General features: G+C 35.3%; 2 protein-coding genes across 2 annotated transcripts; both read left to right on the top strand.

The window, feature by feature from the left end:
* The first annotated feature begins 1 nt into the window (after window position 1).
* On the top strand, window positions 2-514 carry LOC147475800 (protein FAR1-RELATED SEQUENCE 7-like). The gene has a single exon (XM_086585540.1). It carries the CDS (start codon window positions 2-4, stop codon window positions 512-514), a length of 513 nt encoding a protein of 170 aa, XP_086441666.1.
* Window positions 515-9,078: 8,564 nt separating this feature from the next.
* LOC147475801 (uncharacterized) lies at window positions 9,079-9,857 on the top strand. The gene is made up of 2 exons (XM_086585541.1): window positions 9,079-9,527; window positions 9,674-9,857. Exons 1-2 carry the CDS (start codon window positions 9,079-9,081, stop codon window positions 9,855-9,857), a joined length of 633 nt encoding a protein of 210 aa, XP_086441667.1.
* The last annotated feature ends 2,406 nt before the right edge of the window (window positions 9,858-12,263 follow it).

Genomic DNA, 12,263 nt, shown 5'->3' on the forward strand with positions numbered 1-12,263 from the left:
GATGTTCGAAAAGTTTAGGACCCAATTTCTGAATGCTGAGTTATACAAAGCTGACATTGTTACTACTGAACCACTTACATATGTTGTGAAGTACATTAAAAGCAAGACTAATAGTGAGAGTGAGCATTGGGTTGTGCGATGGAATCCCCAAACATGTGAAGGTATTTGTGAATGTAATCATTATGAGTTTGTTGGAATACCATGTGCCCACATACTAAAGGTGTTATCAAAACTTGATGTCTACGAAATTCCTAAAAGTCTCATTAATAAAATATGGTTGAAAGGGGCTAATAGATTTTGGAGAGGTGGGAAGGAAGGGTCTCTTTGTCAAGAACAAGTTGATGCCATGAACCTTGGTTATTTGTGTCAAGAAGCAACTAAGTTTGCGTGTATTGCATCTCGAACTCCAGCAAACTATAAAATATTTTTGGACGGTCTAAGAGAACTCGGTAAACAAATGTTGAAAATTATACCCGATAAAGATGTTGATGAAGAAGATGTTCCAGAAGAATAAGATGTTCCATGTTCTTCAAGGGAGGACCCTTGTCTAGTTTAACCTCTAGTACTTTTAGATCCCAATGTTTCACAAACGAAAGGTAGGGGCAAACAAAAAGATGATGGGCAAACAGGAAAACATGGCAAAAATTTGCATCCTATTGAAGTAGCAGCAAACAAAAACAAAAGGAAGTGTCGTTCTTGCAATACTTATGCTAACCATGACAGTCGTAGTTGTCCTCAAAATGCAACATCAAAAAGAGCAAAGTCGGTTCCTCAGAATGATCCTGGAGCTGCTACAAAATGATTTTTATGACTAGTTGCTAGTGGTGGCATAACTTAGTATCGAGAAGCTTTTGTTTTTTGGAATTTGCATGCCATTTTATTTGCTAGATTTTGAGTAAGTGATTGTAATTGATACTGTCAAGTAATTGGATTTTTCTCAGGCAATTGCTTGTAATTGCTACTGTTAAGTAATTTGAATTTTCCTCAAGTAATTTCTTGTAATTTCTACTATCAAGTAAATGGTTTTTTTATTTTAGTATAGTAGCCGTGTATTTGGAGCAATCTCCTTCATGGTATCATAGCAAAATATAGGTAGTGACGAAGTGTGCAAGTTCTTGGTTCTTGAAATTTCTCAAGTTGACTATTTGTATAAAGAAAGTGTGCCTTTATAACAAAGCCACAAAGGTGTGTATAATGAACAAGCAGGAAATCATATCCATTTAATTAGATGCGTGAAAGCAACATCTAATCAACATTCCCATGGCTACTGAAAGTGTACTCCAATCAACATTCCCATGGCTACTAAAAGTGTATTCCAATCCTTTATGTTCATTACTTTGTAAAATCGACTGTTGGAAATTAAAGCTAAATATAATTCCACAATGATTCAGCTGGAAAAAATCACACACCCATTTACCATATTAATCCTTAATGAAATTTCGTCAAATACTTTGTGCACGGACAAAAGAAATCTTCATAATAAAAAATTATACATAATAGTAGCCCCAAACTACAGAACTTGAAGATAAAAAAATGATTAACAACATTGGAACCCATTATTCCAAAGAAATAGTCGGAACTTAAAAATGATAAATCCTTCAACCCATCGTCCACCTTAATATTTCAATCGATATTTAAGCCCATTCCTTGATTCCTGCTGCGATGGTATTTAAACCCATCTTGCGCAATAAGCAGTTTCACATAATCACATCCTTCATTCCTGTTGCAATGGTAGTTTTCAATGAAAAGAAAAGGACAAAGCTAAAAGATAAACGAAAAACGAATGAGAGAGAGAAAGTGAATTGGGTTGAGAGAAGTATACCTTTTATACGTTACTCGTTTAATCTCTTTTTGTCTTCAATGTCGAGTAACGTTGTTGCTGGTCATAACAGGTGCTTTACCTCGACAGTGGTGTCAATATATAAAGAGAGAGAGCTGTGATGATGATATTATTTCTCAAGAAGGTGAAGTGTAAGGTTTCTAAAGGCCAAAAACAGAAAGGAAGAAGAGTAAAAAACTACGTGGGGTTTTTTTTTTCTTCTCGGCTTGGCTAGAGCCGTTCCCACACACTTCTTTCACGCTAAATGAGTGCCAGCTCACACAAATTTAAAACGGCTAGATTTTTAGTTGTGTTCGGTCCTGATCTATTGTAAGAAGTATTGTACCAAATCTATTGTAAACCGAACCCTCTCGGTGAGAAGAGAGAATATGCACGAGCTATATATATATAGTATTGATCTTAGAAGTACATACTTATTTTAAGTTAAAAATAAGTACGTAAGTAACATTTTACCTAGACAATGAATTCAGACGTAATTTTTTGAGGATATGATATATTCACCATAAAGAACATTTCTACAAAATTTCAGCTCATTTGAAAACGTCTAACCTAGAAATCTAACTGAACCGTTAGATTTCTTCTTAAAGATGACATCAATTTTTATCTAGGTTAGAGGTTTTCAAATGTGCTAAAATTTTGTGGAGATGATCTTTATGGTGAATATATCATATCCACAAAATATTACGTTTGAATTCATTGTCTAAGTGCAGTTTTACTTAAGTACTTATTTTAACTTAAAATAAGTATGTACTTCTAAGATTGCCCCTATATATATATAGCTCATGCATATTCTCTCTCCTCACCATATGGCTCTATTTTTTCAAACCAAACAATATTATAGGCTCTTAAAAAAAAAGGAGGTGTTAATAATTAGAAACACCTCCCTACATTTGTTTAATTCTCCTTTGTCTATTCCCAAATTATAATCACTTCCCCATCACATGGAAATTTCGCCCAATTTTGAAACTATCATACCAAAAACACCGAAATTTTCAGGAAAAACAAAAAACCCTACTTTTCTTATTAGCTAAAAAACTTTGAAAACCCCAAACCACCAAAAAAGAAAAAGAAAAAGAAAAAACATAATAGCCCGTCTACGAGTAACAAGATCACAAGCAAACTCATAAGTAAAAAAAAATAGAAAACAATGAGGAGAGAAAAGAGAATTGTTGCACCACGAAAAACTGAAATTGTAGTAGCACCACCAAGGAGAAAGGGAAGAGGAGACTGTGGTGGCAATAGTGAGGACAATGATTACCAAGAGTCATCATCAGTGTCCTTAGGCGACTTGCTTAAAAAGAAGGGAGCTAAAAGAGAGAAGGCGTTGGAAACAATAGATGAGCTACTAACCAACAGTGTGCAAGAAACGTTCGTGAAGAAGTGGTCTTTAGTACTACTCTTGCGTTGCCTCGATTCAATCCAGTCGAAATATGTTAAAGAGATAAGTTTAGCTTATCGAGTTATTGGATTGGTCTATCAGCGTTGGTTCTGGGGATAGAACACGTGAAATACTAGAATACTTCATTCCCAGAATTTCCCAAGTTTTAAAACCAGATTTGGATTCGTCCAGTGTATCGTCTGTACTGGAATCATTAGCTATAGTTACGCTTCTTGGAGGAGATGGGCCAGAAGAGACTGAAAAGTCTATGAAGATTATATGGGATTTTCTTGAAGCAACAAGAAGTAAAGGTAATACTGAAATCTTAATTGCTGCGTTATCTGCATGGTCCTTTTTACTTGCTAGCATGAACAGTTGGAGTATTAGACCAAATATCTGGAAAGAGTCCATTCCATATCTATTTAGTTTTATCCCTCCCTACTTATGGTAGCTGGTGAATCACTAGCACTTATTCTTGAAATAGGTGTTATTGATAAGTTCACTAATTATGAAGGGCATACGTGCGTGGAAAGATTTAAGGAATTTTTTTTAAAGCAGGTGAAGAATATTATGTCAGAAACAGATTATCATAAAGGTTCAATGGACAAAAATCTTATTAAAAGCCCAAATTTTCTTATACTTCACGTATGGTCTTCTCCTTTTCATTTTTATGTTTTTGATTTTTGTGATTCTTTTACCAATTTCTTTTCAGTTTTATATCTTTTCTTTTCAACAGTCTGTGTATCTGATTTCAATGGGAATGAATTGAATAAAAAACTAAAGCTTTAAACCCCCAATCACAACGAAGAAGAAGACACCAATGTCGTTCCAGGGAGTTCAATCAAGTAAGCATTTTTTTAGTCTTCAATTTGGACAGGGTTATTTTCAATTTCCCCAACCCAAAAGCTCTATCTTCAATTAATTGGATTCAACTTTCTAAATCAAAGGTAACCATTCCAAAGTGTTGATATTTGTGACTTTCAATTTTTTGAAGTTGCCCTCGGTTCTTGGTGGTGCTGACGATTCTATTTTAATTGCTGGATGGAGTGGGTATTGGAATTATAGACATCAGGTAATGCCCATGTTTTTAATTACCTTGAATTTCCATGTTATATATATACTGTAACATTGTTGAGGACATTTTCAAATTTGCAACTGTGTAAATGTTGATATAATTTTTTTTAATTATTGGTAATGTTTGATAATAAAAGTATGAATTAGTATGTATCAAAAATCTTATTTTCAAAATATATTGAAACTCAGTAGCAACGCCAATAATTGATGAGGCTAAAATGCTCTATTTTTGTATTAATGGGCCTTAGAGTGTATTATTATTAAGATGTCTATTTTTTTTTATCATAGATATTAAACCCATCAGGCATAGCCATCTACTCCATCATACTACCACCAATCAGTTCATAACTACTATCATTGTAAGCGATAGTTTTCAATTGGATATAACCTGTACATGCAAGTATTTTTTCTCAACAATTTATGTGATATGGTGACACTTTAAATATTGATAAATATGTTATGCACACTGTTTGTTGAGTTTGTAGTAAAATTAATTGTAGATGGATGACTTAATTGAAATACAGTTTCGATTATGTGTGTATTGAATTGTATAGATGGACAAGGACCATTTTCGCTATGGGGTCTACCAATGGACACTTCACATGGTTTGTAGCTATTTTGTTACCTCTACCGTACTTTTAGAGGTCTAATAACTGTCAGGTAAGGTTCCTTCTATTTTTCTCCACATCTCAAGAGAACTTTGTACATTGCCATTTTTATGTAGGCTTATATAACTTTTGCAGTGGTTGACAATGGCCATGCATGGATTAATTGTCTATTTGCATGGAGTTGGAATTAGGAAAATGTGTTTCTTGAAGTTAATTATTTCGGCTTTTTTGAAGGAGCCGAAATAAAATAGCATACTCATTTTGTGACATTACGTAGTTACTTAATTATTATCAACTCCATGATGTACGTAGTCACTTAATTAGAACTACAATTTCTTAGTTTTTAAGTGACAATGATCAGAACCTCGGCCCTGACTATTTTCAGATGTATCTCAAAGTGTGAACAAGAATGAAAGTTAGGATTTATGTTGAAATATGGCCAAAGGAGGGTTTCGGGGATTCATGAAGAGCTCTAAGAGGGGAAATTGATTGTGCAGAAATAAAGAATTGGAAGTTGGAGAAATATTTTTCCAGACTTTTCAACATGATTTATTGGATTATGTAGGTATGTTTACTATTGTTTTAAAACTGAATAGTTTTGATTGGGTATGTTAATTCGATTGGATAATGCTCATAACTTAAATTTTTTATTTTTCTTTCATATTGTTAACAATAGTGCAACGAAAGTTTAGATATTCAGGGACACCAATAGTGTATCGATTATTGCTTGAGATGAGCTTGACACACCACTATACATAGAAAAGTAATAGATCACATCTTTCTATTGTGTTAAATTATCTCTCATTGTGACAATTAAAGTTTTACAATTGCTCCCTCCACCTCTTTTTTTACTAGATTTACATCATAAGAATAGAAATGATGCCTTAAAAGACAATATTTAGCTACAAGGCTAGATGTGTAAGCATGTTATTTACTTGGATAATCTAAGTTTTAACATGAAATGGGGTTTGAATCAGATTTTGTCATTCTATATGTATAGCCTATGGCATGGCACATGCTGATTTCTATTACATGTCAGAGATGAGCCAAAACACACAAAACACAGCCTCATGTTTGCTTCAGTTGGTTGAGGAAGTACAAAGAGTAGACTAACAAAAAAGAACCTAACAAAAGAGAATATAAAGCACTGCAAAAAGGTAAAACTTTGTGAATAAGAAAATTCAATCATTATTCACACCAGGCCACCGCATCTATGAGCAACCTAGGTACCATATACGTCCACCAGTCCATTACATCTAGCATTTGTCTTTGGGTTTTTTAGACTTTGGTCTTAACCATAGTTGGTTTATTAGGGTTTAGTCCAGAAAAGTTTGAATATTAGGGTTAGTCCTAGTTCTGGTTTTTGACCGCCAGTCAACTGAGTTGACTGTGGTCAATCAGCTTGTATTTTCAAAATTGCAATAATACCCCTCACGTGCAATATCACGTGCTTCTATTTTATCAAAAGTTTTTTGACACATGTCGACATTTGACTTCGACTTTCGATGTGGCCGTCAGATCTTAAATTTGTGCATCTCGAGAATACAGGTGATTATTTTTTTTTGATAATAAAATACATGTGAAAATGTGAAATAAGGAGCTCGAGAATATAGGTGAAATAAGGAAGGAAATGATCACTCACTCTCTCTCTCAACTTCTCTCACAAAAACCCTAGCTCTCATTTGTGAAAACACTAAGTTTAACACTCACATACAAACCCAAACACCGAAACCAGCCCCTCTTCTTCTCTAACCACGAAATATGAAGAACTTCCATTGGAGCTAGTGATCGTGTTTTTTTTATATGATTTTCATGAAGTGTACCTGTTGTTCGTCGGTTTTCTGGTTTTGAAGTTGTTGTGAGGCCATAATCGTTGATTTGAGGTCATCATCATCTGTTGTCGTCATAAAATTGAAGGTTGTTGCATACATGTTAGTTTTTTATGTTCATCTTAGTAAAAATATAATTTTTATATAAAGTTGTATGATAAACATGAAAGTGTTAGCTTGATCTGTTGGAAAAATGGTGGCTCTCTCGTATGCTTCTTATACCGTTATTGTTATTTTTCAGTGAAGCGTGAATTAAAATGGTGGTTTGTTGTATTGCATGGTGCATGGCTTAGTCTGTTGCTGTACACTTTAGAAAACATGGACTAAAAACTAATTTTTAACTATTCAGTGGGACTATGATTATATTTGGAAGTAATAACATGCACGTAACTCTATATGTGGACATGTGCAATTTGGGGTCTTTTCTTTTGTTGTCTGAGACTCTGATCCTTTGCTAGGAAGTAATAACATTTGGGATATGTTGTAAATGTTTGAAATTATATGCATTTGAATGATCTATGACTTATATTTGTCTTGCATTAAATTGATTGAATGTAATTGTGAGAAGGGTCCCCTTATTTGAATTGTTTCTTATTAACTGATTTATCCTATATGTTGTTTGTTTGTATGTTTGTGGACAGAGGAAGAATGGCCAATCCTTTGCTAGGTGTAAAGGAATTTGTGATACATTATGGTGGTAAATGGGAGAGAACTATTCCTGGGAAGATAAAAGCTAGTCAATACAAGGGTGGTAAGAGAAAGTGTGTGAAACATGATGGGGATGAGATATTTCTGCTAGATTTGCAAAAGGATTTGCAGAAACTGGTTGGTGAAGGAGTTAAGTTTGAGATTGCAAGTTTGATTGAAAGGAAGTTATGTAGCATAACAGAAAACAAATATCTAATGGATATATGGGGTAAGCTTACACTTAAACAATACCACCTATTTGTCCTCCCACCTCCACCAACTACTCATAACTCTCCCCCACCACTTGACTCCAACATCACTACTCATAACTCTCCCCTACCACTTGACTCCACCCCAACACAACTGCCCACAATACCCAAGAAACCTTTACAAGTCACTAAAAGTGCTAGAAGATCACCTACATTTAGTATTATTAATCCAGTTCCCATTGAAGTTCCGACTCAAAAACCTAAACCAGTTCCCACTCAAAAACCTAATACAGTTCCCACTCAAAAACCTAAACCAATGACACCTATAAGAAAGTACAGCAGGCTTAACATACTGAAAACTAAACCACTTGTAGGTCCCAATGGAGAGCCATTGGTCTTTGACATTTCTGATGATGAAGAAACTGATGAGCCACAAATAAGAGAGGAGGTGACTAAGAATGTGGTTAAGGGGCACAATGGTGTTCAGACATCTGGGAATGATGTGCACTTGTTTCAATTAGATCCTGTTGATGATGGTTTCTGTACTCATAATATTAATGAGTTTCTGGATGAATTGAATGAACCTGATGGTACTCATGTTGAAGTTATTGATGTGTTAGAGGATTTGAATCCTAATGGTAGTCATGGTGAAGTTGTTGATATGTTAAAGGATTTGAATCATAATGGTACTCATGTTGAAAGTGTTGATGTGTTAGAGGATTTGAATCATGATAAAAGGGATACTGAAGAGCCTTTGTATCAGTATAGTCAAACTTTTAGGCCAGTTTTTGGTACTTGGCTGGATGCAGGGTATTATAGCACTGAAGAAGATAGTGATGAAGAGTATTGTACTACGTGTAGTGATTACTCTGAGAATGAGTTAGATAATGATATTGATCCAATGATGGTTGATGAAGAAGTCCACAATTTAGAAGAAGAATTACAAGGCACTGTTTTGGGAAATTGGTCCATGGGAACAACAAATGTTTTCGAGATTAAGGAGATGGCTAAGGTTTTTGACCCTGTTGAAGCTTCTAAAAAGTTTGGCACATGTGAGTTGAAGCCTAAAATGACATGGGCAACTGTAGAGCATTGTAGAGAGTTCTTCTAGACAATGGCAATTAAGCATAAGTTTAGTACACAACAAGTGAGAAATGATAGAGAGAGATACATTTTGGCATGCAAAGATCCTAGCTGTGAGTGGACTATAACTGCTACTCTTACCAGAAAAGACATGCACACTTTTGTTCTTATAAACTATAATGATGAACATACATGTGAAGCTAGTGTGAAGAACAAGTTTACATAGGCTAGAGCACCATGGGTGGCTCAACCACTTGAAAATAAGATGAGAGATCATCTAGATTACAGACCTAGGGATATACAAGCAAAGATGTTTTTTTAGTTTGGAGTTAGCATATCCTATTGGATTGGTTGGAATGCTAGGACATTGATGCTTGAAGTGATCAATGGCAATTATGAGGAGGGTTATAGACTAGTCCCAAAGATGTATAGGCAGATTATAAAGTCTAACCTAGGTAGCTTTGCCAAGCATTTTGTGAATGAAAAGAATCAAAGTTTCATTGGTGTTGTTGTTGCATTCAAGTCATCACTTGATGGATGGTTGAATGGGTGTAGACCAATTGTTGGTCTGGATGGTTGTTTTCTCAAAGGCAAGTATGGTGGGTGTTGTTTAAAGGCTATTGGACTGGATGCCATGAATGGGATAGTCCCTCTTGGTTTTTACATATGCAAAGGGGAGAATAGGGATACATGGAGGCAGTTCTTATGTGAGATGAAGCCATTTCTTGACATGCATAAAGACAAGCTTACCTTCATCAGTGACAAACAAAAAGGACTAATAAGTGCTGTTGATGAGTACTTTCCAGATTCACATCACAGGTAATGCCTAATAAGTGATGTTGTTTTTTGTATATGTATATGTTGTTTTTGTATATGTATATGTTGTATATGCCTAATAAGCCATTTTTTTTTATATGTTGTTTATTTAAGTCATAATGATAATATGTATATGTTTTTTGTTCCAGGTATTGCTTCAGACATATGTATAAAAACTTCAAAAAGAATTTTGGTGGTGAATTATGGGAGAATCTAGCTTGGGGTTCAGCTAAGGCATACAAGCAACAAGAACTGATAAAGATATTATGTGTTATCAACAAAATAGATAGTAAAGCTTTGGATTGGTTAGACACTGAGCCAAGGAGTTGTTGAGCTAAGGCACACTTTGATTGGACATCAAAGTGTGATGAGTAAACCAATAATTTCAGTAAAAGCTAAAATTCCTGGATATTGCGCATCAAAGATAAACCATTGGTCCATTTTATGGATAAGTACAACCTAAATTTGCTGCAAATGGTTTATGATAGAAGGGAATTATCATTGTCATTGATGCCTGGTGAAGTTGTACCAAATGTGTTGTTCATGATAAAAAAGAGGGAGTTAAGATACAATTGGTATGAGATAAAGGGTGTATCAGATGTTGAATACTTAGCAATCAATACTAAGACTGGGACTAAGTACAATGTTGATATTGGCAAACTTCAATGCTCTTGCATTGAGTGGTAAATGTCAGGAGTGCCTTGTGTACATGTTGTTGCAGTCCTTAGACCAAGGAGGTCCCATGGGCAAGGTAATTAAGTAATTTACTTCATTGCATATTGTTTTAATTTGTTTTGTTTTTGTTATTAATTAAGTCCATTTTTTTATAGGTATTGCAGTCCATATTTTAGTGTGGAAGCATTCAGAACAACTTATGCAAATTATCTTTATCCACTTGATAATATTGAGGATTGGCTAGAAATAGTAAGTCCATACTAGTAAGGAACTTTAATAATTTTCTAATTTGTTCCTAACTTGTTTCTTAAGCCCTAACTTAATAACTTATTGGGGACCCTAACTTATTTCTTACTCTATACATGAAAGCCCATCAGAGTTGGTTCTGCCTCCTGAACACACTAGAAAGGCTAGAAGGCCAAAAAAACAGAGAATTAAGAGTGAAGATGAACCACTTAAGACTTACAGAAAATGCGCAAAGTGTGGAACACCTGGTCACAATACCTTGACTTGTGATGCAAGAAAGAAAGGGGTTCATGGCAAGAGAGGGAAGGGTAAAGCCCAAGGTAACTTTTCATAGTTAACAAATGAGTAATTAAAGTTAGTAATGGTAGTTAACTAATGAATAATGATTTAGTTAAAGGTGGACAAGACCATAATGAAGCAGCATCTCGACAACAACCATTTGAACAACAACCACCAGAGCAACATGCTCCACCTGAAGAAGCCAATAGGAGAGGGAGGAAAAGAAAGAGTGTTCCACTGCAACAAGAACAACAAGTGGAACATGAAGCACCACAAGTAGCTAAAAGAGGAGGTGGAAGAAGGCCAAGAGGAGGAAGAGCACCAAAAGTAGAAGTTGAACATGAAGCAGCAGCACCACCACCACCAGAAAGAGGAGTTAGAGGAAGGAGCACAAGGCCAAGAGGAGGAAGAGCACCAGTAGCAGAAGTTAAACATGAAGCAGCAGCACCACCAGAAGGAAGAGTAAGAGCAAGGAGCACAAGGTCAAGAGGAGGAAGAGCAGCAGCAGTAGAAGTTGAACATGAAGCAGCAGCACCACCAGAAGGAGGAGTTAGAGCAAGGAGCACAAGGCCAAGAGGAGGAAGAGCAGCAGCAGCAGAAGTTTAACATGAAGCAACAATAGCAGCAACACCACCACAAAATGAAGAATCCAGAGGAGGAAGTAGAAGGCCAAGAGGACCAACACCAGGCATAAGAGTGCGGACAAGGGGTTTATATAGGCTGATGTTTGGAGATGTCAATGTACCAACACCTTCAACACCTCCAATGAATTTAAGTCAGAGAGCTGTAGAGACACTTAGTCAGACACAGTGAAATCAAATCCAAGACTAAATGTTGTTGTGAAAACAAACTCTTTATCATTTCAGTTTTTAGTTTTAGTTACATTTTGGTACTTAAGCTATTGGTCTGGTGTACTTTTGGATTTGTAATGCTATATTAAGGTATGAAATTTGTCAGTTTAATGTGCTCTGCTATGTTTTGTTTGAAATTTGTCAATGTTATGCTATTTGGAGTACCAACAACAATAATAGATTAGATAAGTAGATTAACAAACATGAAGCAACAACAACAAGACTGGGACATGGACTTGAAATTAAAAACACTGGAAGAACATCAACATTAACATACTAAACATTAACACCATCATCATTATATCTCAAGAACTCCCAACACTGTCAGAAACAACTTCCTCACTTCATCATCTGCCTGAGCTAATATCTTTTTCATGTGCTCTAAAAAATTCATTTGGTCAACTTCATCATTCCCAGTAATCATGATAGTGAACTCATGAATTGTTGCTGCTTTTTTCGATGAATTTTCCTAATTTTCTTTCTTAATTGCATTGTTTGCACTGTGTTTTCTTGGTTTATCTTCTTTTTCCTTCTTCTTCTCTGCATGACCAACTGCTTTTGATGTCTTCCCTTTGCCTTTTGCCTTTTGCCCTATCCATGATTATATTTCCTTCAGAAGCTGCTTGACGCATTTTAATGAACTATGTTTCTTTTTATAGAACTCTGTTGGTAAGGTATGAAAGGTCAC

The sequence above is a fragment of the Coptis chinensis genome, chromosome 9 (assembly GCF_015680905.1).
Source record: "Coptis chinensis isolate HL-2020 chromosome 9, ASM1568090v1, whole genome shotgun sequence".
NCBI classification, from domain to species: domain Eukaryota; kingdom Viridiplantae; phylum Streptophyta; class Magnoliopsida; order Ranunculales; family Ranunculaceae; genus Coptis; species Coptis chinensis.

Bases quoted from the DNA above. Each gene is read 5' to 3' on its own strand.
- LOC147475800 (XM_086585540.1), top strand. From the start codon at position 2: ATGTTCGAAAAGTTTAGGACCCAATTTCTGAATGCTGAGTTATACAAA.
- LOC147475801 (XM_086585541.1), top strand. From the start codon at position 9,079: ATGCTTGAAGTGATCAATGGCAATTATGAGGAGGGTTATAGACTAGTC. The intron at 9,528-9,673 runs GTAATGCCTAAT...TTTTTGTTCCAG, and splicing joins TTTCCAGATTCACATCACAG to GTATTGCTTCAGACATATGT.